This window comes from Ixodes scapularis, unplaced genomic scaffold (assembly GCF_016920785.2).
Source record: "Ixodes scapularis isolate PalLabHiFi unplaced genomic scaffold, ASM1692078v2 PGA_scaffold12__126_contigs__length_90152505, whole genome shotgun sequence".
In the NCBI taxonomy this organism is placed as follows: Eukaryota; Metazoa; Arthropoda; class Arachnida; order Ixodida; family Ixodidae; genus Ixodes; species Ixodes scapularis.
In genome coordinates, this window is record NW_024609838.1 from 21,430,299 (window position 1) to 21,454,512 (window position 24,214).

Sequence of the window (24,214 nt, forward strand, 5' to 3'; positions counted from 1 at the left end):
CGCAAGCGCGGGACTCGCTGAGCAGTGAGAAAACATTGCACATAAAAGTCGACCCCGAGTATAGTTGTCTATTACAACTAGGGCTCGGCGTCAATTAAAATTTTAGCCCAATTAATCGTTAACCTTAAATAAATTAGTCGGTTGCGTTCGACTTCAGGCCTAATAACTGAAAAAGTCAGAACTACATATTTTTCGTTTGCTTTGTCTTGCTATGTAATCAATGACGCAATGTACATGCTCATTTAAAACAAAACCCTGTGCCGCCATAAAAAAAAAAAAGGCAATCATTTTTAAAGGTGAAATATTTCAAGATTTTATATTAAGCCTTATATTCATCTTTGATGACACAATCATAGGGTACGCTAAACTGTTACTGTAAAATGCAACAGTGCATCCTGCTAATATTAATCCGTTCGTTTCAAGTAGTAAAGCCAGCATTTTTACTTTATCCTGGGAATTTGCATCTCAAACCGAACCGATTAATAAATAAATCACTGCGATTTAAAACGTTCATCGATTAAACCCTTGGCCGTTGGTGAGCACTTTAACCCTTGATGGTGACAGCAGGACCCGCGTTTGTGTGGACCGTTGCCAATATGGGCGGCGCTGCTGTTTTTACCGCAATTAGTTTGCGCCCACGCCTATTGTTTGTTTCGTCCGGCACCGAAGGTTACACCGAATTACGAGTGAGACGCAGATTTGTATCGGCAGTCGGGACCAGTCATTGTTGCCAGAGTAATTACGGACGGTGTGTCCGCCCCGTTCACCTTGGTTCAACAATGTATAGCCATTCTGTAGAAACGGAATGCGACTGAGGGGGAAGCTATTATCTTCTCGCTTCAAAGGCTACATATGTCCACGTCTCAAGCTATCATTGGTCAGTGCAGCGTGTTAAGAGTATCTATTTCAGACCTAAAATTGACAATGTTATTAATTTGATTTGTTACTTGATGGTATTGCTCCTAGACAAGCTTAGCAGCGACGCGTGCGTGCCAGCAATACATCCCTGTAAAATTGAGGTCTTGCGTGCCAAACCAATGATGGGCATCTGGCACGTCCCGGCGGAAGACTGGGGATTAATTTCGACCACCTGGGGATCTTTTGACGGGCAATCAAAATCTCGGATACACGGCATCTCTTCCGCGATAAATCTCCGTCAGATTAAGGGTACTTCGGTCGGAGTTCGAACCCGCCACCTTGGGATCTGTAGGCCGGAGCTTAGCCTCGGAGCCCTCGAGGCAGCATTTGCATGCATTCCGGTGCATGCTAAGATCAGAATGCGCAAGGATTGCACTTCCGCGTTAATGGTGTCAACGAATTCCTCGTTTTACGCAACTCTCCTGGTCGACCGGAGAAAAAAAAATTATAAATATAATTTTGCTCTGAATACACATTTTGAAAATGTCTCAAACAATACGGAATCCCCAAATCCTTTAGAATCCATAAACTACTTCGCAGACCTTCACGTGGTTCATTGAAGCTGATCACTTTACAGACATAATGCAGCAGTTCGGAGTTTTGTTCAGACGTTAATTGCGCTACGAACAATCACGTCCACTCGCCAATTATGCCACACCTCACCAGCCGCTGCCCACTCCCACAAAAACAAAAACCATAAATCTCGACCCCCTCGCACCGTGTCAGGGTCAGCCATTCTATTTATGACTTTAAGCATCGGTACGCTTCCTGGAGAAACCTGCTCCTATAAGATGTCTAAAGCGTTTCATCTCGACGAGTTTCAAAACATTCGAAGCAGATTCCAAATTAATCGCATGCAAAATAATGTCCCGAAGCTGTCAGAAAAAAATTCAAGGGCTAGTACTCGATTTCTTTTTTTTTTTTTTTTTCGTTCAAGAACGGCCATTCCTTGCAGACGGTGACCGCTAGGCCTAACGAGCCATCGTCTGCGTGCGAACCTTCGAGAAGACTGCATGTTTTCTCTCAAACCGTAGACGATGCCACGCAGCTTTCGATTTATACTACGCTCTCAAATAGGAAAGGTCAATACTCACGCATTTTGAAAAGTCTCGACGCCTTTCTAAGTTGTAGTTTCAAAGATGACTTCTCTTCGAAGAGCGAGCCTTTTCGAATCCGCAGGTACGTACGCTGGCAGACCAGCCGATGACGTGTGGCAGATTTGTTATGGTTGTGGGTCGCGCTGGTCCGCGCCTCGTTCCCTTCTTTCTCTCAATTCTAACTCTCTCGCCGAAACCTGTTCACGAAGAAAGAAGGGTCCGCTAAAGGAGAGGGAAGGCGGAGGTGTTGGGGGAAATGGCAGGGGAGAAGGTAGCGGTGTGGCGGGTTGAGGTACCCGCCGTCTGGAGAACGCGCATTCTTCCTGAGAATTCACCTGTGATTCCTGTTTTGTGGAGAGACACTACGCAGCGTTTCCCCCCTGAGCTGACAGTACAGTGGGGCCTACGCGATCGCCGGACCAATTGACCTCCTCCCTTTCATCACTTGACCCCTCCCTCCTCCGTGCGTAGGTATGGACGGGAGCATGATCACGTGACGAAAGGTAGACGTACGATTGGTCCAACGAGCACCTATCTTCCACCGCACTGTCAGCTTAGGGGAGAAAGGAGTATAAAGAAAATGTGGGCGGCTGAAATGCGGAAAGCTCGGTTCCGCTTGATACGTCGACGAGATTAGCTGGTGCACATTGAGTCCAGTTTGAAAGCAACAACCTGTAGCTATAAGGTCCGGCTACGGAATGCTTTAAACAAAACGTTAGGAATACGAGATAAAACATTCGTTACTTGACTGTCTGTTTTGACATGGAGGACCGTAGATACCGACGAGCAATTGTGTAATTGCTATGGACATAGACTAAATTTCGATCTACGAGACAGCAAATAAAAACATTTTTGTTACCTGTTTCTTGTTTTTGCATGCAGAAGTGAAGAGTGCCCTTGCACAAGTTTGATCGGTGCACATGCACAAGGTGCGTGAGCTCAGTGGCGCTTATGGATTTGAATCTATTGTCACAGAAAGTTGTCTGTAGGCATAATACTAAGACTGCATGGGCGTCGATTCAAACTTTTAGCTAGGGCTGGACGTCTTTTAGAATTTTTCGCCTGATTAATCGGTTTCGTTCATTCCTATACATATTTTTATTATTCAAAATAAAATTGTTTGCTTTTACTGAACACGTGATAAACGACGCAATGTACAATTTCGGTATTTAAATCAACCTTGATGTGTAGTTTAGAAGAGTCAAAAGACACTCACACTCAGAAATTACTTCAGTCGCAGAGGCAAAAAGGTTCGTCAATAGCAAACTCCTTTGAGTGTTCGCATTAGTCTCAGCTGCTCTAAATGGACACTTGAACGGCGTTGAAGTGACCGGGGCACATTTAACCTTCTGCACTGTCTGGAGTTACAAATCCCGCCTCTACAGTTTGCGTTAGGCCAAACTTTCACCTAAATTTTGCCTTTTATAGAGGTGCGTAAATGCGTGTAATTTTTAGTTCCTTTTGGTTTGTCAGAACTTTACCGATTAACCGTTTAAAAAATTATTCGCGATTATAGAATTATGTGATTAATCAGTATGTTAATCGAGTACCCTATGCGAAATTGTTCGAACGTCTGGCAACGCTCTGTGCGCTGCCATCTTTGTTGCGGCAAGATTCTTCTGCTGTCTGTAAATTTGGTAGCGTTGTCGGCAACAATCGAGGCCTATACTGGTCACCGTCATCGATCCTCGCCCACACCTGCGAGCCAAGGGATAGTATTGTTTTACGCTCTTCTTGCGCATGTACGTACTCGTCGCCCCGCCGGTCGCTGGTTTTTCGCCGCCACCAACATGGCGGACGTGCACTTCAGCTCGAAATTTGGCTTTGAGTGCCGGCAAAGGCACGGGCGCGGGTGCCTGATTTTCGAAAGCGCTTTCTCTGCGCAAGTGCTTGTGCGAGCGAAGGATTCATCAGAACCACGCTTCCGCGCCCTGGCCTTTGCTAGTGCCGAAGCCGATTAGAGAGACCATGGCCTCCGAGATCCCGAAGCGCGCGAACTCGCGCGCGCTTCGGGACCTCGGAGGCCATGGAGCATGTTTTTCGGCGCCCCACTAGAGGGCGCTTTGAATTTCGCATATTGTGTATCTGCCCAGTATAATACACTTATTCACTCGTTTTCACCATCGAAGTGGCGAAGTTTTTTGGGACATCAAGGCAATGGCTATGTTAAATTTGCGGCTGTTTTGCTAGTTTATGCCAGTTTGTTTGTTTTCTTAAGATGTTTTATCGAGCTGTACACCCCGCCCCCCTTTCCCCCCTCCCCCTTCTCCTGCATTGCCGAATAGGCTTCTGAAGTACTTTGAATGAATGAATAAATAAATAAGTAAATTACTAAATAAATTAAAAAAAAATTGAAACATGTATGTTCAAGTTTTATTTCCGTTTGTAACAGAGTTTGTTACGAGAACATCCGAGAGAAACATATACGGTGCGGATCTGCAGATCATGTTGGAAACACCTTGTGAAAACCTGAAGGGCAAAGTCGAACTTAAAAAAAAAAATTAAACATGAGGAAGATACATAGAAATGGGAACGGACAACGAAGACTTCCAAGTCTTCGCCTTCGTTGTCCGTCCCCCCTTTCTATGTATCTTCCTCAAGTTTAATTACTGTTACCAACACGTTCGTTTTGTACTTAAAAAGAAAAAAAGTTACCTGTAACCCGTTCTTGAAAAAAAGAAAAAAGAAAAAGAGAGTTACAGGTGAATTCTAGAGTATTTTTATCTCGTAAATATCAGTATCACGTTCGTTTTCCCTCAAGGAGTAACTAAACGCGAGAAAACACGAAAAACCTCCGACGAGTTCTTACGTCATATCCAGATATTTTGGCCGCCAAGCGCGTGTCGCTCGTATGGACAGCGCGTGCAATTGCAGGCTTGCCAGGTATAGGCGTTTCCACTGTTTACAGAAATCACAGTACACACGTGCTAAATCACAGTTCAGCCAGCCAGAGAGTGGGCGTGTATGACACACAATGGCACAGCAATGAACGCGCCCTAGACCTTCTTGAAAATAGCAAGAGTTCCCGTTTCCCACTTTGATAGGCGCCGAAGATGCGCGACAGCGGAGATACCAAAAACTTCCAATATGACGTCACGCTCCGGAAAGGAGGAGTTTCAGCTCTACTTAAAAAATAATTTTCTGTAACCTCCGTGCACCAAAATTGAAAAAAAAAAAAGATATTTGCGATTATGGAGTTTAAATGAAGACGATTTAGGTGTTTCTCCTCAAATACAGGACCGCTTCAGTTTCTTTTCACATTCAAACTTTTTTTTTTTTATTTTTGTAGAAAATCAGCACACACAGTTTTCGTCTAGTAATCTTTAATGCGCTGAACGTTCAACCGCAGCACAAGAAATACCATTCGGAAAGCGTACTTTGGCGGCTTTAAGAAAAAGCAAGTCCAGGTTGTCCCGTAACACATTCGGAACCTTTCTACGAGGTCTCATTCGGTCTTCCCAGGATTTATAAAGACGCAAGGTGACTCTTGGTTCTTGATAGCCAGAATGAATAATCATTAAAACATACATAGATCAATTTTATATCGTCGCTTTCTTCCGGCGGTGCCAGTATACTATTAAGAATCTCGTTCCGAATTGCCTGGAAGAACAGAAACAAACAAAATAACATTGAGTCGATTTCATTCAGCAAAAACGTGTAGTAACACCCTTAGTACGTTAAGCGGCGAGACGCCGAAACAGACTTCTCACGAGCGAACCATGGCCATGGCGAACAAGCGTGTTTCGGATCATCGCCGCTGCAAAAGCTGTGCGCTGACGTCCAGGTTCCCCGAAAAATGCCTCTTTGACGCTCTGTGCTACCAGACCCTCGCGCTCCAAATCTGTGACCGGGCACTCTATGGCTCCGTCGTCGAACTGCCAGGCTTTGTGAATATAGAGGAGTCTATGCCTCAACCTAATATCAAAAAACACTATGATAAGGCACTTTCGTAGTAATGATGCTAGATATTACAATTCGCGTGAGAAAAGCACCTCTTCACAACCGCGCGCGCGCGCGCGCCTGCCGCTTTATTGATCGAAAGCTAAAGAATTGATCAAATATTTTTCTCTTTACTTACGCTAGCTGTCAGATAAGCGCTGCTTGGTTATCTCTACTTTCCCCACGTCTACCATTCCAAGCTAGAATGAATTTCTTTACAGTAAGCTGAATAAAATATTCAATGCCCCCCCCCCCCCCCCCGCCCCCAAAACTTACCCACACGCACGCTCGGCGTGCCGTGTTTACACTCTGGTAAATAGATGGATAAATGTAGATGTCTGAACCCTTTTAATCGGGGCGTGTTGGATAGCCGGTGTTCAAAGACGACGAAGCGCATAGCGAGCGGGAGCTCTGGATCTCGTGCTGGACTTCGGGCTGACTCAAGACGCATCACTTCATCTCATTTTATGTACATACCTGAGTAAACCCCCTACTACAAAAGAGGGCGTTTTGCGCCACCTAGAGAGTGCTTAACATTTCAGACCTTTAAAGGGATGGTGAACCGAAATTTGGATTTAAAAAAAAAAAAAAAATGCTGCAGATGTAGGCGGGACGCTACAATCCCTACAACACTACTAGTAAGGTGATATCTCAAATGGACGGCCGTATTTTTCGAAAAAGAAGTCGAGATTGAACCAGGCCGACGAGGCGCGTGACCGTCAAGATACCTAGTTTCCTCCTCTCTTCACTTCGCTCCCTCAAGGCCGCGAGGCGGAGATGACGCGAGGGCGTTCCCTCTCCCTCTCGGAGAAACATGACGTCAACATTCCTGCCAAATGCGCCTCTTTTTCTTTCTTAAATACGGTCATCCGTTCGAGATATCGCTGTATGAGTGATGTTTTGGTGTTTGTAGCATCACGTCGCACGCTTTTGCCGCGTGTTTTGTGGAATCCAGATTTCGGTTCAGCATCCCTTTAACACTTAACGCGTCATCTACCTGACTAAAGTTCAAATAGCCGCGCTTCAAAAGCTAGTCTAGCCACCATGAACGAAGGAAGCTTTATTAAGGCATCCGTCTGACAATTATGGGTACGCCCAACAAGGCCTAACTTTTAGAAAATCTACAGTATATATGCATATCAGAACCAAGATGGCGGCACCCAGAGGCAGTACTTGTATTCGAGAGCTAGTCTGGCCACCGTGAGCGGAACGTTCTGTTGACGGCCCCAGGCTGGCAAGTACAGGCATGCCTCAGCAAGACTCGACCATCAAACGATCTGAGCGCGCCAGAAACAAGATGGCGGCGCCCAGAGGTCATACTCGCCAAAGTGCACACAGATAGATAGAATAGGTTAGACGTGTGTGTGGTCGGGGTCCTTACTCAGAGTCGCCTCCGCCTAGCTATGGAGATTTGTCTGCGCTTGCGGACCGAGCTGGGCAGCAGGCTGTCAAGGAGCCGACTCGATTTGCGGGTGAACCGGGCTAAAAAGAAGGCGAGAGAGAGGAGACAACGGGTCAGTGGATGCCGCCTTCCGCACTCCGCCTTCTTTTTATCGCTGCGCGCTCTAGGCCGATGCATGCTGTATGCGGAGGGCAAGTCGTCTGCTTCTTGCGTGGGAGTGGCAGTGACGTCAAAACGATGCCGAGCTCTCATTGGATTTGATTGAAACGATAGTGGGTAGACCTAAACGCCAGATGCCTTGAGGTCTACGCATTTTTTTTTTTTTTCAATCAGCAAATTGGAGTTCGGCGTTCTGACATCCCGCAACCCCTTTGCAAGAAGCAGACGAACTTGCGCTCCGTATAGACGCTTTCAGGCAGCTGTGCATGGGCGCCGCCATAACTGACCTTCTGTTTTTGTTCTCTATTATTCCGTTCGCCCCACTTCCTCATTACCACAGTAGGACCGGTTATTACCATTTTAAATGTTACTGTGTCCTTCTCCCCAGCATAGGCCCTTGTGGAGGCTCGTCAACGCCCGCTTCAGTGGCTCGGCATCTCGGTAAGACAAGAGAAGGTCGGCAATGGCGGCTCAATCTGGCGCGCGCTGAAAGCGTCTATAAGGTTTCACCGATAGAAAGAGGTACCTGCGCGATCAACGCTATTGCGGAATTGCTTCGAAGCTGTTAAGCCCATAAACTTGCCGTCATGGTTTGAGAACTACTATCCTTTCATAAACCCCCGATGCCTTCTATTGGGTCTAAGCGAGGAGGTTTAGCGAACCGCCCTTGTACTGCTGGAATGCCGAGTAAGTAAAATGAGTAAATCAATAAATCGATGAATAATGCAATAGCTCTAGTCTTAAGCTTTTGTACCACTCACGGCACTTCAATATTAAATTTGAATTTCGAATAAATACCAGCAGGAATTCAGGTTCATATGATCGTGCACAGCGACCAACGGAAAAGGGGCAATCTGCCACCCGCTTTGTTTTTTCATGAGGTGTCACGCGTGAGGAGGAGCCACCTGGTCGCGCGCTCCTACATTTCGCCGCCATTAACTCAACAGAAGCAAATAAATTAAAAATCTTTCGAGACGGTATTTGGTGACACCCTCAGACCAACACACGCCAGGAGCCTCCCACCAATTAAACTGCCTTATCCCAGCTTTTTTTTTTTTTTTTTTTAACGTGAAATTTGTTTGTGGCGAGAATAACTTGGTACAAACGCAATACGTAAAAGTAAGAGGCAGAAGTGAAACCCAAAAACGATACAAAAGAAAAAGAGCATTGCGACCGAGGGAACATAATGCACACGGGAAGTTGCCCTCTGACACTTCTGAAGTAAAGAACAAAAAATCGATTTTGCCTGCGTATCCTAATTGCTGTAAAGAAAAAAAAAAGATAAAGATTGACATTTTTGCTACCCCTCAACTCACTCCCAGCCTTCAGGGTCACACCTAGTCCCTCTCTTAGTGACGTAACTCAGGGTGCCACGTAGCTTCCCATGTGCTCTCCTCGGAGGGAACTTCCTCTTTCTCTCTCTGCTGATATTAGCGGGCGTCGAGCTGTAGCTTAGAGCCGAGCGAGGTCATGTAATTTTTTTAATCTTAAAATCGTTGCACCTCCCCCCCCCCCCCCCCCCCCCCTTTAAGCGATCAAGTGACCATATAGACCTTTCCGAAAATCGCCTGCTGCGCGCTGCCATCTTTGTCTGCTGAGCTGTGGAACGCCTTCTGAGCTTGCGTTGTAGCTCCGTTGTGCGTCATATCAGACGCTGCGCATGCGTCCACAGCTCAGTGACTCAGCATTTTTCGCCCGGGTGATAAGCGCTTGAAAGGTCTATATGCAGAGCTAAAGCTGCTCTCGTCGAAAGTCGCAGTATACGAGTCTAGGTGCATAAACGATCGCATCAAAATTCACCAACCCCCCCCCCCCCCCCCCCCCCCCCCGACACCGTGCCGTGGTGCAAATCAATCGGTACCAGAAGTGATCACGCACTTGTGAATGCGCCCTGGCCCTGCACTTTTTTAATTTTTTTATGCGTAACTGGTTTAGTCGGCGAGAGTAGAGTCACAAAGACAACGAGCGTCGCCGTGACGACGCAGATTTAACGCCGCTTGAATGGCCCCATGGGATCGCAGCATCGGCGGCTGCAGCTAGTCCAACTTAACGTGAAAGAGACTCTGCCATCTTTGTCTGCTGGGCTTTAGAACGCCTTCTGAGCATGCGCAGTTGCTCTGCTGGGCGGCATATCAGACGCTGCGCATGCGTCCACAGCTCAGTGACTCAACATTTTTCGCCCGGGTGATAAGCTCCGTAAAGGTCTATAGACGTTTGCAAGCAGCCGCGCTTCAACAGATTAGTCTGGCCACCGTAGATGGAAAACGCTTTGTTTGGGTGCCAGTCTGGAAACCGATGCCACGCCTCAGCAATGCTTGACTATCAGACGATCTACCCACACCAGCAGCGAAATGGTAGCGCCCAGAGGCCGTACTTGCAAACGTCTATAGGCATGACGATTCTGTCAGGTATATGAACAAAATATACCACCGCAATTTGTTTCTTTCTTTCTTTGAATCTCACCTACAACAGAGAACTCCTTGGAGTTGGGAAGGTTGATGGCGACGCAGGCTCCCAGCGCGCTTCGGTTAATGTTCATGTCCGTGACGCGACGCCAGGAATTGAGCTTGGCGTCGTAGCACTCGACGAAGGGGACCGTGGTGGTGCCTGGGTGAAATGCTCCTTGATTACCGTAAGGTACACGCCTCCATGAAGCACTAAACCACCTAGAAAACAAGGCCGGCGACTCTCTCTCTCTCTCACCTTCCCCCCCTCCCCCCTTCCCGAACGTCACCACCAGTAAACCCACACAGACCCGTTTAGTTTGCGTCATCATCGCCGCCGACGCATCTTACAGCGTCTCACAATAAGAGCGACGCTAGCACGTGGAGAGATCATGACGGGCGTTGCGGCGTCTGTCGTGGAGCTTCAACGCGCCTCCGCTTGGGGCGGGTCGATGATACACGAACGATGACGTCATGCGCAGGACTTCTCGTCAAGGTGGCATAAGGACAGCGTGTTGTGTTCGAGAAAAAGTCCGAAAACACCGAAGCACTTCTTATGAGTTGTGAATGCGAAAGCGTGAATGTCGTTCTTACGGTTTCTTAGTTCGTCTGCGGCATAGTTGCGTGGACGGCCACGTTTCGGTACTGCCGAGGGAGCAGCCGACGATCGAGCGCGCGCTCTCGTGAAGTAGCCGCGCAGCGCTGAGCTCGGCCGTACAACCTCTCCGGAGTTTGTCCGGGCGGGCTCTGCCGGTACCACTCCCTCTCACCGGCGGGCGGACGCTGCGTGCGCTGCGCCGCCATCGAGAGGGCTTCTCTAGTGGCGGTTTGTGGAACTACGCCGCACGAGAGCGAATGGGAGCCTGGTTCCTTGATGACGCGCGCCAGTCAATGGGAGCCTGTCCATCAGAAATCGGCTTCACTTCAGGGGAATTTAGGTGCCGTTCGGTCCGGAGCCTCAAAGCTCTTGCCGTCGGTTCGCTCCATGGTACAGTTGATGCTCTCGCATTCAAAAGTTGACATCGCGAAGACGCTGTTTGGGACTGGTATTATGAGGGCTTCGGCCTCTTCATCCCGACTAGTCGCTTCAGTGTTTCGAATCTTACTTCCCGCGTCAATGATCTCGTTATTGCTGGCGGCAACTCTTTATGTGCCCACCGCGAATAGAAGACTTTGAACGAAGCTGCCCTCGGTAGGGTGCCTGGAACGAGTCTTCCGACAGGTCTGTTCAGTGTCCTATATGCCGCCCTTATATCAAAAGTGCATGGTTACCCAAAGTGGAAACAGATGACGTCACAGAGGCCGGCCTGACGCGTTGTCGGTTTTCGCGATCCTGACGGTCGGTGCAAGAAGAAGAGCGAGCGACCTGCTGCAGAACGGGCGTTTACCACATCCACCACTGCTGCTGTAATACCGCCAGGATTGCGGCCTACGACAGCATTGCACTTCTGTGACGTCATTAGACGGAAAGGGGGGGACCACTCTTCGGGATGCGGTAAACAGAACAGTCGGAGACCCGTTTCAGGCAGCGTACACTTGGGGATGTCGGCGTAATGCGAATTCTATTCGCATCAGTGGCAGGCACGTAGCCAGGGGGAGCATGGGGCCCGGACCCCCCCTGATATCTTCCATTTTGCTGGGACCTCCTCTCGCCCCTCTCCCTCAAGCAGCACTTCGTCATGGGCGCCCCCTCCCCCCCGAATCAAAATCCTGGCTACATGCCTGACCAGTAGATATCCATTTCACTAGAATATACATGTTTCCAAGCACCCATTCTTCAAAAGACAGTCAGGTACCCGTGGGCATGCATTAGCAAGGCATGCTCACGGTTAGGAAAAGATGGAAAGGAACCATCGTGCCGGGGTTGTCTTTTGGCAATGCGGTATTATCCATGAAATCCGAGGTCCACTCGAGCTTAGAGACCGTTGGCAGACTGGCAGGGGGTGCATGGGAATGCACCAAAGGAAGGAGTGCAGGGAGACATTGGCTGGGCATCTTTTGAGGGTAGATAGGCGACCGGTATGTTGAAATTTGAACGAAGGCTAGACAGAATTGAAGATACACAATGGGCCAGAAAGGTATATATAGCATCTATACACGAAACGTCTGAACACTAAATGGAAAAACCGAAACCGAAATCTGAAATTCAAGTACCACCTGTCAAGCGCTGGTGCAGAGCAGACACACCTCTGTGAAAAGGGAAGGAAAAGAAGCAGAGAGGGAGATGTGGGAGGAGAGAATGTAGGAAAAATCAGCTTTAACTATATGTACAGGGGACGAAAAAAGGAAATGAGGAAGGAACAGTGGTATAATATTTCACGGGGGAGCTCATTGTTATTCGGGCCTAGAACGGGAGTATTGAGGACCAGGACATAAAGGACAAAGTATGATGAAATGGATGCGCGGTGTGCCGTACGCCAAGGGGAAGTCGAAACAATAGAAGATGTGGTGTTGAGGTGCACAAGCCTTGCTACCGCTCTCTCAAAGGGGGCGGCGGATTTAGCCGGAGCGCTGGTGTTTGTAGACGAGACGAGGATGTAAGAATGGGTGATAAGTGCATTTAAATAAAAAAGAATAGATTGGATGACTGATGGAAATTATCTGGGGAGAGTTGAATGACGTATAACTAACTGACACAACTGGGGACAGGCTGGACAGGGGAAAATTTAGACTCCCTCCCGCGTGGCTCCGGCCCGAAATCCCCACCCTGTCTCCCAGTAAGCCCAGTGCCAGGGTAACGCCGACTCAGTTTGACCAGAAAAAAAAAAAAAAAAAAAAAAAAAGCCAAATCCATCGCCGGGGGGAAGAGGCGGGTGCTGATGTACTTAATTTGTGTGCCCGATCCCCCATAGTTCATCCGGGTGATATCCCATGCCACCCCCTGGTGGTAGTTACGGAATTGTATAGGGTAAGCAAATTGGCGAAGGAACGAAATCATACTTTTGGTTCTTAATTTCTGTGCTAGGTGGCGCAAGCTACCTCTCGTCATAAAGGGCGCAGCCGTTAGCATCCATCCATCCATTCATTCAGGCTTCACAATCAGACGATCTACACCACTGATCTTTATTGTAGTAGGCTGGATCGCGGATCGGCGAATCGGGAGCCCGCCGGTGGCACCACCGGCGGCCATCGCTTGACACCGGGCCATACACGCGAGTTTGTTGGAGAAACCCACAAAAGTAGGAATATTGAAGCTTGTACGCTGTGCTCAAAGGCGAGTAAATTATGATGTGCTGCGATCATTATAACGGGTGTTTGGAGATCGCATCCGTATTTTTCAAGCGTTCAAACGCCGATTAAAAAATTCAAACATGCTTGAGCCCCCACGACTGAGCTGACAAGCTTGCTCTCGTACTGGAGTAAACAAAGGAACTTGCCGTCAATGAGACCGTCCTCGGGGAAGCCCAGAAGTTTATGAATGTCGAAAATCCTCCATCTTGACAGCGTCTTTCCGGAAGTGAGCGAATTCCGCGTAGCAAAGCTTTTTGAGCTTGTTGTCTGCTAAACCCAACTCATCGAAACCGCCACCGACTCCGTGGTAACTCTAGTTAATTCTTGTCTCATTGAGCTGCACTGCATTTTTTGCCCAGCAGAATCACTCTTGGCCACGAAACCTTTATTTGTAAAAACTGCGAGGGCTGTCAGTTTTAATTCTTGTGCACACGCTATTTGACAGGCTTCCCGAAACGCAGCTCAAACGTGTCAGTGCCGACATCAAATTAGAAACGGGGGAAACGGCACTTGTTCTCGTTTTTCCCATAGAGTTCATGCATTAGCTAGTGTCAAGTGATGGCAGCCGGTGGTGCCACTCGACCACACCAGGACCAGCATCGATCTTCGATTCAACCTACTACAGTAGATATCAGTGATCTACAAACACCAGTGGCAAGATGGCGATCCCCAAAGGTCGAACTTGAAAACGTGTATATAGCAATCGCTAGCTATTCAATTTTTTCTGATACAAGGTGATACGTGCCGTTGAATCCTCCAATGGCGAAGAGAAGGTCATCAAGCACGGCGACGGCGAAGTTGCTTCTGGGCGTGTGCATGTTCGGCAGTTCCAGCCATCGGTCCCTCAGGAAATCGTACTTTTCTCCTGCCAGGAGGCGCGAAAAAAGACGGAACGGCATTGCCTATAGCTACCTATTGCCTAAAAGGATTACGTGTTACATTTCTCTGAAGGCAGATTTACTAGTATACTTCGGTGAACATAGAATCGCATGAAACTTTGCTCATCTGACACCCTTAGAAACGGACGTCAGTACTTCTTTAATTTTGAGACGTAATTTTCATGACAAAACTTACTTTTTACGGGGAAGCACACTTTAATTATGTTTGTAGCACGCTAGACGTTTGGGCTAGTTGATATAATCTGCTGGGAGTAAAATAGAGCTAGAACAACGTTGTAAGGCACTGCTTTGAGTACCCACTTCGTTTGCAAAATCGCACACTTTTACTGCTTATCTCTACGCCAATGAAGCAGTGTGAACACTATCGGTTTTCGGCCGATCGAGGAGGCCACACTTCTACTGCTCTAAACTTATATGCTGCAATTAAATCGGGCAGCAACATTCTGGGAAGAATCGGACGAGAAGTCGGTTGTTCGCTAAAAGATTGAACTTCAAGGGTGCATATGTTCGATTTCGCATTCAAGGTCACTCAATGCAACGTCCACTGGAAGCATGACGCATTACAGAAGGCCTTTTCTTTTTATGAGGTCTTTTCATCCGCCTTTTTTCAATTCGTGCTTTGCTTTGTTGCAGCAATGATACGTTAACTACGGTGTCTGTATTGCGTCTTGGACTGATGCATTAAAAGTGGGCCTCAGTGTGGCAACAAGTCATGTCACAGGAGCAGACGTGTCATGCTGCCGGATGCCGTGGACCTGGTGGAAAGTCATAGACGTTCCGCCAAAAAAAGACAAGCGAACACCAATGTCACTGTCGTCGCAACATACAAACACCTAGCTCCTGAAGATTCCTTGAACTGTCAATCTGAAAGCGAACCACAGCAGAACAGGCGTCTGTTGTATCCGCCTCCGCCGCTCCACTGCCAGAATTGCAGCAGGCAACATGACACTTCTACACTTAATCAAGCGGAAATCGAGAGACAACCTATAAGGATCCGGTAATCAAACCAGTCGGAGACGCACTCAAAGCACCTTAACGCTAACGAATAAGCAAGTAGATTGAGTGCCATGCCCTGGCTGACCTACCAGTTGAAAGCCTGTTAGTGCCGTTGAAGCCACCGAGGACGTAAACCGTGTCCTGGTAGTTGATGACACGCACTCCACTGCGAGGAACCGTCATGGCCCGGATGTAGGTCCAGACGTTGACCTTTGGGTCGTAAAATTCTGCCGTGTTGAGCACTTGCTGACCCGTGAATCCCCCGACGATGTATACCTGAGATGAAACGTAAGCAAAACCTCAAATCAAAGGAGGGGCATTCACCTTGTGTAGTAGAAGGAACACTGGTTGTCTACTCGACTACTAAAAGCCTATATGAAAAAAAAAATTTTTTTTGCAACATTAGGTTTTTTAAACTTAACGTCTTCACTACAACACCTCTTTAATTCGATAGGTTACACTTAAAAGAAAACATCAATAAATTACAATTTTCAGTTCTTCAATGCCCCAATGTTTTGACCTTGTGACCAACAGTGCCACAAGAAACTGAACTTTGGGCAAATGAAGTTTCACTTGACCCTACGTATCACCTCTGTTTAAAGAGAGAGGAAGAGAAAGAGAATTATTGTAAGTTTAAGAAGTTGTTAGTGCGTGTAGAATTAAAAAAAAGATCTTGCGAAGGGGAGGAAGCTGTGCTGATAAGGCGTTAAGAGTTACCGTGACTCATTGGCAAGCGGGCAGGAAGCATACTGGTTAAGAAATTGTTCTTTTGGAATTTGACTAGATTAGGCGTGCCAATTTCAAAAGCGTTATAACTTTTAACGGTCAGAGGAAGGTGTCCTTGAAGGATAGATTACTTGTTGTTCGTGCCTGTTACAATTTTTCTGCAAGCAAAGTACACAAAATGGAGAATCCTACAAGTACCTTATTGTCGACGACGGTGGCGCAAGCGTCGGACCGCTGGTCGTTCATTTCGGCTATGAGAGTCCACGTATTAATGATGGGGTCGTAGCGTTCGGCCGTGTTGGTGCGTCTGTCGCCATCGTAGCCACCCAGCGCGTAGATTTTGCCTTCGAGGACGGCCACGCTGACGTAGCAGCGAGCCACGTGCATGCAGGCTCGTTCCGTCCATCGGTGAAGGAACTGCACCAACACAGCGATACCGCTGCTCTTGAGACTTGCAGAGATCTCTTCCGTGGGCAGAGGGCTACCTGGGATACTACTATAAGTATATTGCTTACGTTAAAATAATCCACGATTCATCCGTACCCAGAGTAGCCCTGTGACCTTTTCAATTGCCACCAATCATGAAAACGAGCCTTTGAGCTATATTGCTCTAGCCTCTGACTAAATGGACCCAGTCAAAGGCTTGTAAGGCTATTCGGATGCTCAACACCACACGAGCCGCCGAAGCCGCCAGTCATATGTACGCAGGGTGGAGTATAAAAATGCAAGATGTTTTAAATCGGGATTTAAATCATGATTAAAATTGTGATTTAAATCAAACCAGTTCTAATTTGATGATTTAAATAAAACCTTTCCCGCAAAAGCAATTTCGAAATTATTTTTATTTACCCGTCGCCTATCATTTGATGCTTTCAATGTGCAGTTGCTTTTTATTTAAATCAAGAATCCCCAAGCAATATTGATTTATATAAAGCTGAACACAAGGAAAACGAAGAGCTTTCTTGACCAGATTGGAGTATTGAGCTTGATTTCTACCTTCCAATTTGTTTGTCAGTTGCGTGACGTCATACTGCAACAAAATCAGAGCGCAAAAGAAACGAAGACTATAAATTAATTTACCTTTGCAATCAAGTCAGAATACGAAAAACAAACAAAAATAAACCATTTACAAAAAAAAAAAATCAAATTATTTTTGTTTTAGTATGGCGAGGATTACACAAATAAAAAATAATTAAGCAGTAATTCTTTCTTCTGCATTGTTATCGGTGATCGGACCAATTGATCACTCATTATGTGATGTTGATATATACATCTAGCCGTGAACAACCACTATTTTCTGGCTGCAATTGTTTTAATCAAATCACTTTGATTTAAATAAAACGAATCTGATATAAATAAAACTAATTTGACTTAAATTAAATAAGTCTGATTTGCTTATTTACTTTAAAAAGGTGTCATTTTTTTTTTACAGTGCGTGTGGGCAGCATTTAACGAAACGAATCAATAGAGCGCGTGGCCCCGCGCAGATACAGTGACTCCAGCGATCACAAGAGTAGCATAATGGTGGAGTCAATATGTTACTCTTGGCTAGAGTAGTGTGATATGCTGGCTGTATACGTCAGTGTAGCTTTATACGCTCCTAAAGCGAGTTATACGCGGTTACTCATGTGAGGCCATGCGCTGCGCTGATCCATTTCGTTTCGATGTGCACTTTACATGAGTGTTTGTGTGTCCTCTAGAACTCAAATGCTCACGTACACACACACAGTGAAAAAAAAAAAAAAACTCACCTTTTTGATGGGAATTAGATATATCAGATCTATATGATTTTGAAACGAATAAATTTTATGTATGTAATTGTGGCTATAAAATATTGATTCATTAGTTTCCGAGCACATGACGGGCAGACCTAGTCAAAGACTAGAAGCCTAGGTTAGTCGGACGTTGAGTAACACACCGGGTTAAAGCAACGGACGCAGTTGAAGCACTGCGAGCCGTCGAAACCGCCGATCATGTAGATGAGCCCGTCGAGGGCGACGAGACCGTGGTAGGCCCGGGGCATGATGTCCCTGTCGTTGGGAAAGATGAGCCACCGGTTGGCCCTGCAGTCGTACGACTCCACCAGGTTCGTCGCGCTCCCGTTGCTCCAGCCTCCGATCACGAACAGGACGTCCCTGAAAAAGGAACAGGTGGGGGCATGCTTACTGGCCATGGGACAGTCATGTTCTGAGAAGACAAACACACGCACAACAAAATGTTCGGAGGGTCGTACAGACGCTTTAAACACACGCGCCAGATTACAGCAGCCATTGCTGACCGTCCGCCGTCTTACCGAGATACCGCGCGACACTGAAACGGACGTTGGCGAGCCTCCACAAAGGCCAGCGATGGGGAGAAGGACACAGCAAAATATGAAATGGCTTTAACTTTACCTGTTATGAGAATGATGGAGAGAAGTAAATGGGATGAGAGGAAACAAAGCCTGAAGGTCGGTTATGGCGGCGCCCATGCACAGCTGCTTAAAATCATCTACACGAACCGTTGGACAGACGGCCCGAATCCGACGAGGCGCCAGCCAATCACCGCGTCAAGGGCGCTCAAATAATGCTTCTTTTTTTTTTTTTTTTTTTTTTTGGGGGGGGGGGGGGGGGGGGTTGCATTCTAGATCTCACTGCGACGTCTCGCTTGCCTTGGGATGCGCGGCCGCAGCATCGGGTGGGACAGGTTGATGAGGCGTGGTCCCTCGTGGAGTTCCAGCTGGTCCAGGAGACCATGGACTGGCTCAAGCGCGGCGCGGCAGTCCACGTCATCGAGCAGCGGATGGGAGAACACCTCTTCTTGCAGGAAGGAAACCTTGCAGAGCCCGAATCTGCATTAGCCATCATTGAAGTCGAGCATTGGTGCATTCACGTACAGTGGACAAGGGACGAAGTCTTTGGCCCGACCCTCAGGAGCTCTGGAATTCGCTAGCGCCTTCTACGTCACTACCAGGATTTTATTCTCCGTGACGTCACGATTTGTAATATCCTGTCTACTTACCATCGTGTGTGTTTGTGTAACGGTGTGAACGACAAGTTCGATGGTGTGTGTAAAAAGCACATTGGAAGCAAGGAGTTATCGTATTCTTGCACCTACACCGTCACCGTTGACAATCTGACATGACTCTTATTACGGTCTATGAAACCAGAATTAATCTATTTTAAGAGGTTATAGTGAGCGTTTGGCTAGTCGGGGAAAGCCGACCAAGGTGACGCTTTTCGTTGCGCACGTCGCCGCTAGTGCTCGGCGGAGATTTCGATCAGACTTGGAAAATAGTCTGTTACTTTTTGAAGTAATGTTTTAATTGCCCCGTCACTTTTTTTTTGCGGCAGTAATTTGTACTGTAATTTCGTTACAAAATATTGGTACCGGATTACTTTCATTATTCGTTAGTTTAAAAAAAATATAAACATAATACGGAAACTAGAGCAATATGAGCAAGCAATTCAGCATCATAAAGATAGCAAGTTCAACAAAATATCAAACATCGTGAAGAGGATATTAACAAAAACACGATTTTTTTTTTGTATGACCAGTCACTAGAACCACTAGAAAAAAGTGCAAGGTATATACAAATATGCGAAAAACAAAGGTTGACAAGACAACGCCGAGCAGGCGTTATCTTCGTCATCTCCTAACAGATGTAGACGCTGTTACTGAGCGTGCGCACCGCTACCATTGTCTGCAGAATTCCTGAGATAATTTCCGATTTCCGTAAGCTAGTGGAATGGCGGGTGAGTGAGTGGAGTGCACCAAGATTATTTCTCTTAGTGTGTTTTATTTTTATAAGAACTTCCATAACATGGACGCAGGAGAAATGGAGGGCAGTGTTGAAGAATATTTGTAAAAACAACAAAATTTTTTCTATTGTTTTCTTGATATGTGTACGGGAAAAGTAATCTGAAAGTAATTTGTAATGTAGCGAGCAAAGTAATCAGTTACTTTTCAGTGAAAGTAATTCGCAACGGTAATCCATTACATTTGAGGCTCAGTTCTAATTGTAATCCATTAGATTTTTTTAAGTAACGGGCACAAGTCTGACTTCAACCAATTACAGGACCTCATTTGATCAGTTCAGCTAGGTTGAGCTGTATCGCGCTCCAGCGATAATGTCTTCGTAAGGGCACTAAGGCGTCCTCCCATTTTACCACTGAGAATACGTGATCAATGGAGCACGGGACTGATTTATCTTTTTGTTGGTCGCACTGCTTAAAGGAAGACCAATTGGTGGGCCCTGTGAACCGCGGTCCAGTGTAGACTCAGGGACCCCCGAGAATGTAACGTAATATTCCACATGGAGTCCCGGTGCTTCCCGGACGATGTCGCTGAGCCACCATATTGAGAGTCCCAAACTGTTTGGCATTATTGTATCCTATATTAGGTTTCGCCTGTTGGTCACTGACGCACTCGAGGGCTCTATAGCAGATTATTGCATCTAGCGTGGAAAACGTGAATAAATGTTGAGAATTAGGATATCATCGTACCTTATCGCGCTGAGAAGGCTTGGTAAGAACCGGTGCCTCGTCGCGACGTCAGCCTCGGTCCATTTGATGACGGCGCTGAAAGCCTTGCCTTCGTCGGCCAGATTTAGCTCGTCCGAGCTGAGAAGGGCCTTCAAGTCGTCGAACGAGATACGCACGAACTCCTGGCACATTTTGGATACCTGCATTCAATAAAGCCCGCCCTATGACGAAACGAAGAGCTTCGCGAGTCGTGCGTTAAATTAATGCAGTGTAGAAATAGGCGAAGACGAAAGGCACGCTACTGAAATCAGACGAGCTGGCTTCTTTCTGTTCGATTCAAACTCCTGAGGCTAAAGTTAAGTAGGAAAGAACAGAAAGCCCAGCATAAGACCTCAAGTCTTTGCAAATATTTGCGTTGCTTTTTACACAGAATTTTAATTTAACGATTAATGACTGTTGCTCTGTTTTTAGGTACCGGTTGCTTTAGTTAGGAACACAGGAGCAAAAAAAAAAAAAAAATGAGTGATAAAACTTAGATTATGAAAGCGAAATCCTTATATTTTGGAAGCAAGACGGAGGGATTAAACGTTTCGCCACATTAACTTGCCTGATTTAGAGGTCAGTGTTTACGGGTGCAGATGTTATTGAACATTATTGAAAAAGGGTCTGTTCCAAAAATTTCTTTCTCACTTGTGCTTCGCGTATGCCGAAGGACTTAGGCGTATGTCGAACAAACTAGTTATGTAAGCAGCTTTTCTCGTGCTTTATGTTTATTCATGCACGTAATTATTATTACAATGAGACTCTCAAGAACATAACTTAGTCTGTTCCACACAAACGATTTTTAGCACTTTTGTAGTAGGAGCAGGAGTGAACGTTATTAACTTGCTTGTTGGTTTTGGTCATTTTACATGATTTTTAAACATAATGTCAGAGCAACATTTAATAAGAGTAGGTGGAGCGTACGATCAGCACTACCGTAATGAAAGCCGCAAAATATTCCTCTTTAATTTTTCTCAATAAACCTATCAGAACTTATACAAATTATATCAGGCATATGTAAGTTCTTATACAACCCTATTTATCTTATATGCTTATTGAAGACATGCATATATGAATGTCTTCCATAAAAATATATATATATTTTTTTTTATGGCAGGAAATAATTTTTATACTAAAAAGACGTAATCCAATATTAAAGAATATTTCTCGTTGTTGGGCGAGTATTTGCTGAACTTGAGAATATATGGTGGCACTCGAAGACAAAGACAAGGAGTTGTATAAACAGTTGAAAGTTAGCGCACTGTGGTATCCCGTTCTCCTCGTTTTGTTCTTGTCTTGCAGCATTATGTATTTGAAACCCCAGGTCACAATCACGAAGCTACAGAATTCTCGTCACTGTCCTCTGTATCATATATTTCCTACAGGACAGACCTCAACGAAGTTCCTGGAGACGAAAGTGACGGCCATGTCCACCAAACAAGCGTGTTTGTTCTCCCTGGCGAACTCCAAAATGCGAATGCAATTGGCTACGCTGATGTCTCGGGACAGGAACTCGTGGCACTTTTGGACGATCCGATCCATCTGCAGAATAAAAAAAAAATAAAAAAAATGGCTCTCATGAATCACGGGTGACTGATCAGGTACAAAGGCATTTTAGGATCGCGAACTCACTTGAAATAACTCAAACTCACTCATTCGAATTTGCTAGAACTCACTCAGGGCTTCTCAAACTCAAAACCAGCTCAACGCCAAAGACCTTAAAACTGACATTCTCTCATCGTCGAACCGTAAGTTGTTTGAGCGACCCGGGAAAAATATTGACCCATAGCAACACGAGCTCGAAAGAATGTCATGGCTACAGGATGTCGCTTGGGACACCAAATCCTAAAGCACTGGAGAGGTAGAGTTTATAACATGAAAAAGATGGCCGCCATGCACTCCGCGACTTACAGCTAGTGTGAACGCGCTTATATTTTTGCATTTTCCCAGTCCAGTTCAGCGTCGAGTATTATGCATGGCTTGATCTGCTCAATGGTGGTGTTTATTCCGAACTGGCCGCCGCAGGCTCGTAACCGCTGACGCTAATACTGCCCCGGCGACAGCCTGTCTTCTTCCTCCTCGTAGCACATGTGATGTCATCACACCATGCTGGTGGTCAATCCTACTTGTCCTTGCCGAGACGAAAAATCCACTACTGCAAAATATATGCCTGAGAAGTTGTATAGCTACCTACTAGACCACTGCAACTGCAAGTCATGGAACTGCGAACCATCAATGCAAGTCATGTATAAGTTGCAGACGAAGTTATTTCCCCGTACGCGGGCATTTCACCAGAATGGGTGGTAACTGAGTAGACAGCATTTCGAGCGCGTCCTTCACAGTTCATACGCAGGGCGTGCTGCCACTTATCATGTGACAAGAACTACAACCTCTACGCTGAAATGCGCGTCTTTGAAATCTTCTGGAAGCTCGCCTTCAGCATCAGCGAACTCAGCGATGGCCGATATACATGGCTTTGGCTTGCACTGGCGTCACATCAGCGGCCATTGTGGCGGTTCCTCAGCTGAGCTCGTAGACAACGTACATTACGCATCACCAATTTTGTTTTCTGACGTCATCGCGTATTATTGACGTCACTGCCAATAATACGTGATGACGTCAGGCGAAAGTCATGTAGAAAATTCTTGATGACTATCTTTCAGTCGCGAACTGAAGCACGAAGAAAATCGAGGAATCACGTTTTCTCGCTGAACCTAGTCGCTCTCTGCACACTCAGACCACAGGCCGAGGTCCTTGACGAGCGTCCGGCCACATCTCACCTGGAACCTCTGCGCAGCAAGCAGCATGTCGAGCACATTTTCGCTGCTCAAGGCCACTTTGTTGGTGTAGACGAACTGCAGCAGAGCCGCCATGATGGGGCCGCGGATGTTGTCCACGGGGTAGGCGGCACACGGCGACGACGTGGCATCCTCGGTGGCAGCAACAGCGGTGACGCCGGCGGCTAGGGCGGACGGCGACTCGCGAAACAGCGGGCACGCTGCATGCAGCAGTGCCCTGTGCACGGAAAACCGGGCCCCATCCTCGGTGCAGAGCACCTCGGCGTCGGTGAGTACCTTCCGACGGCGGAGGTCATCGAGCACGCTGATCATGCCTTGCGAGTACACGTCGGCCATCCCATCCAAGCGCTCACGCCCGCTGCTGCTAGGAGCCCAGCGACATTTCACCGCGGAACTCGCCGCCCGATCGACATCACAGCGGACTCGGTCCGGTCAACGCTCGCGCTGGGGGCCCCCTGTTGTTCTGGACCCTCCTTGAACCGGGCTCCTTCTTCTTCGTCTTTGCCTTTGCTGCTGCCGCGGGGGACTTCGACTGCCCAAATTACAGAGTATTTCCAACTGCTGGACCGGCATCACGTGTTTGCGAACCGTGTTTGCACTACAAGCGGCAAAGAGGAGACGAGAGCGTTAGTCGTCGGCGAACGTATTTACCCTTCTGTTTGCTTTCCTCAACTCCACGCGAAAACGCAATACATGAGCACTAGCAATTAATCCGCCGCACTGTTGGCGTCCACCATAAAACTGCAAACGCTCTCCATGGTTCGAGTCGCTTTCTTTAAATGTCGTTTCTCTATAGGGAGACTAACGGCTCTGGGGAGACTGCCTTGGTGGCGCCCTCTTGGGCTTCCTGCAATCCCGCGACGTCAAGACGAGGTTTTGTCTGAATATTTTTGGTCCCGAATGTCCGTCATGAGTTTCGAACGGAAATTTTGAGGGTCTGAGTACAAAGCACACACCCCAAATATCAATAACAACATACTTTGACTATTTTTCATAGTTATATTAGAACATAATCTTATTCACGTTCTGGAGGCTTGAATGTATTCCGGAAAAAACTCTTAAGTCGGGGTCACACTGCTTATACGTCATACGAAAGTAAG

At 46.8% G+C, this 24,214-nt stretch overlaps 1 protein-coding gene across 1 annotated transcript; it reads right to left on the bottom strand.

Moving 5' to 3' along the window:
• Positions 1 to 5,383: 5,383 nt before the first annotated feature.
• Positions 5,384 to 23,520, bottom strand: LOC8027750 (kelch-like protein 10). Its single transcript, XM_029985566.3, has 10 exons — positions 23,097 to 23,520; positions 21,709 to 21,858; positions 20,296 to 20,474; positions 18,462 to 18,641; positions 17,730 to 17,946; positions 16,010 to 16,228; positions 15,175 to 15,361; positions 13,936 to 14,055; positions 9,979 to 10,122; positions 5,384 to 5,615 (listed from the first exon to the last, which is right to left on the bottom strand). Exons 1-10 carry the CDS (start codon positions 23,448 to 23,450, stop codon positions 5,593 to 5,595), a joined length of 1,773 nt encoding a protein of 590 aa, XP_029841426.3. The 5' UTR covers positions 23,451 to 23,520; the 3' UTR covers positions 5,384 to 5,592.
• Between the last annotated feature and the right edge of the window lie 694 nt (positions 23,521 to 24,214).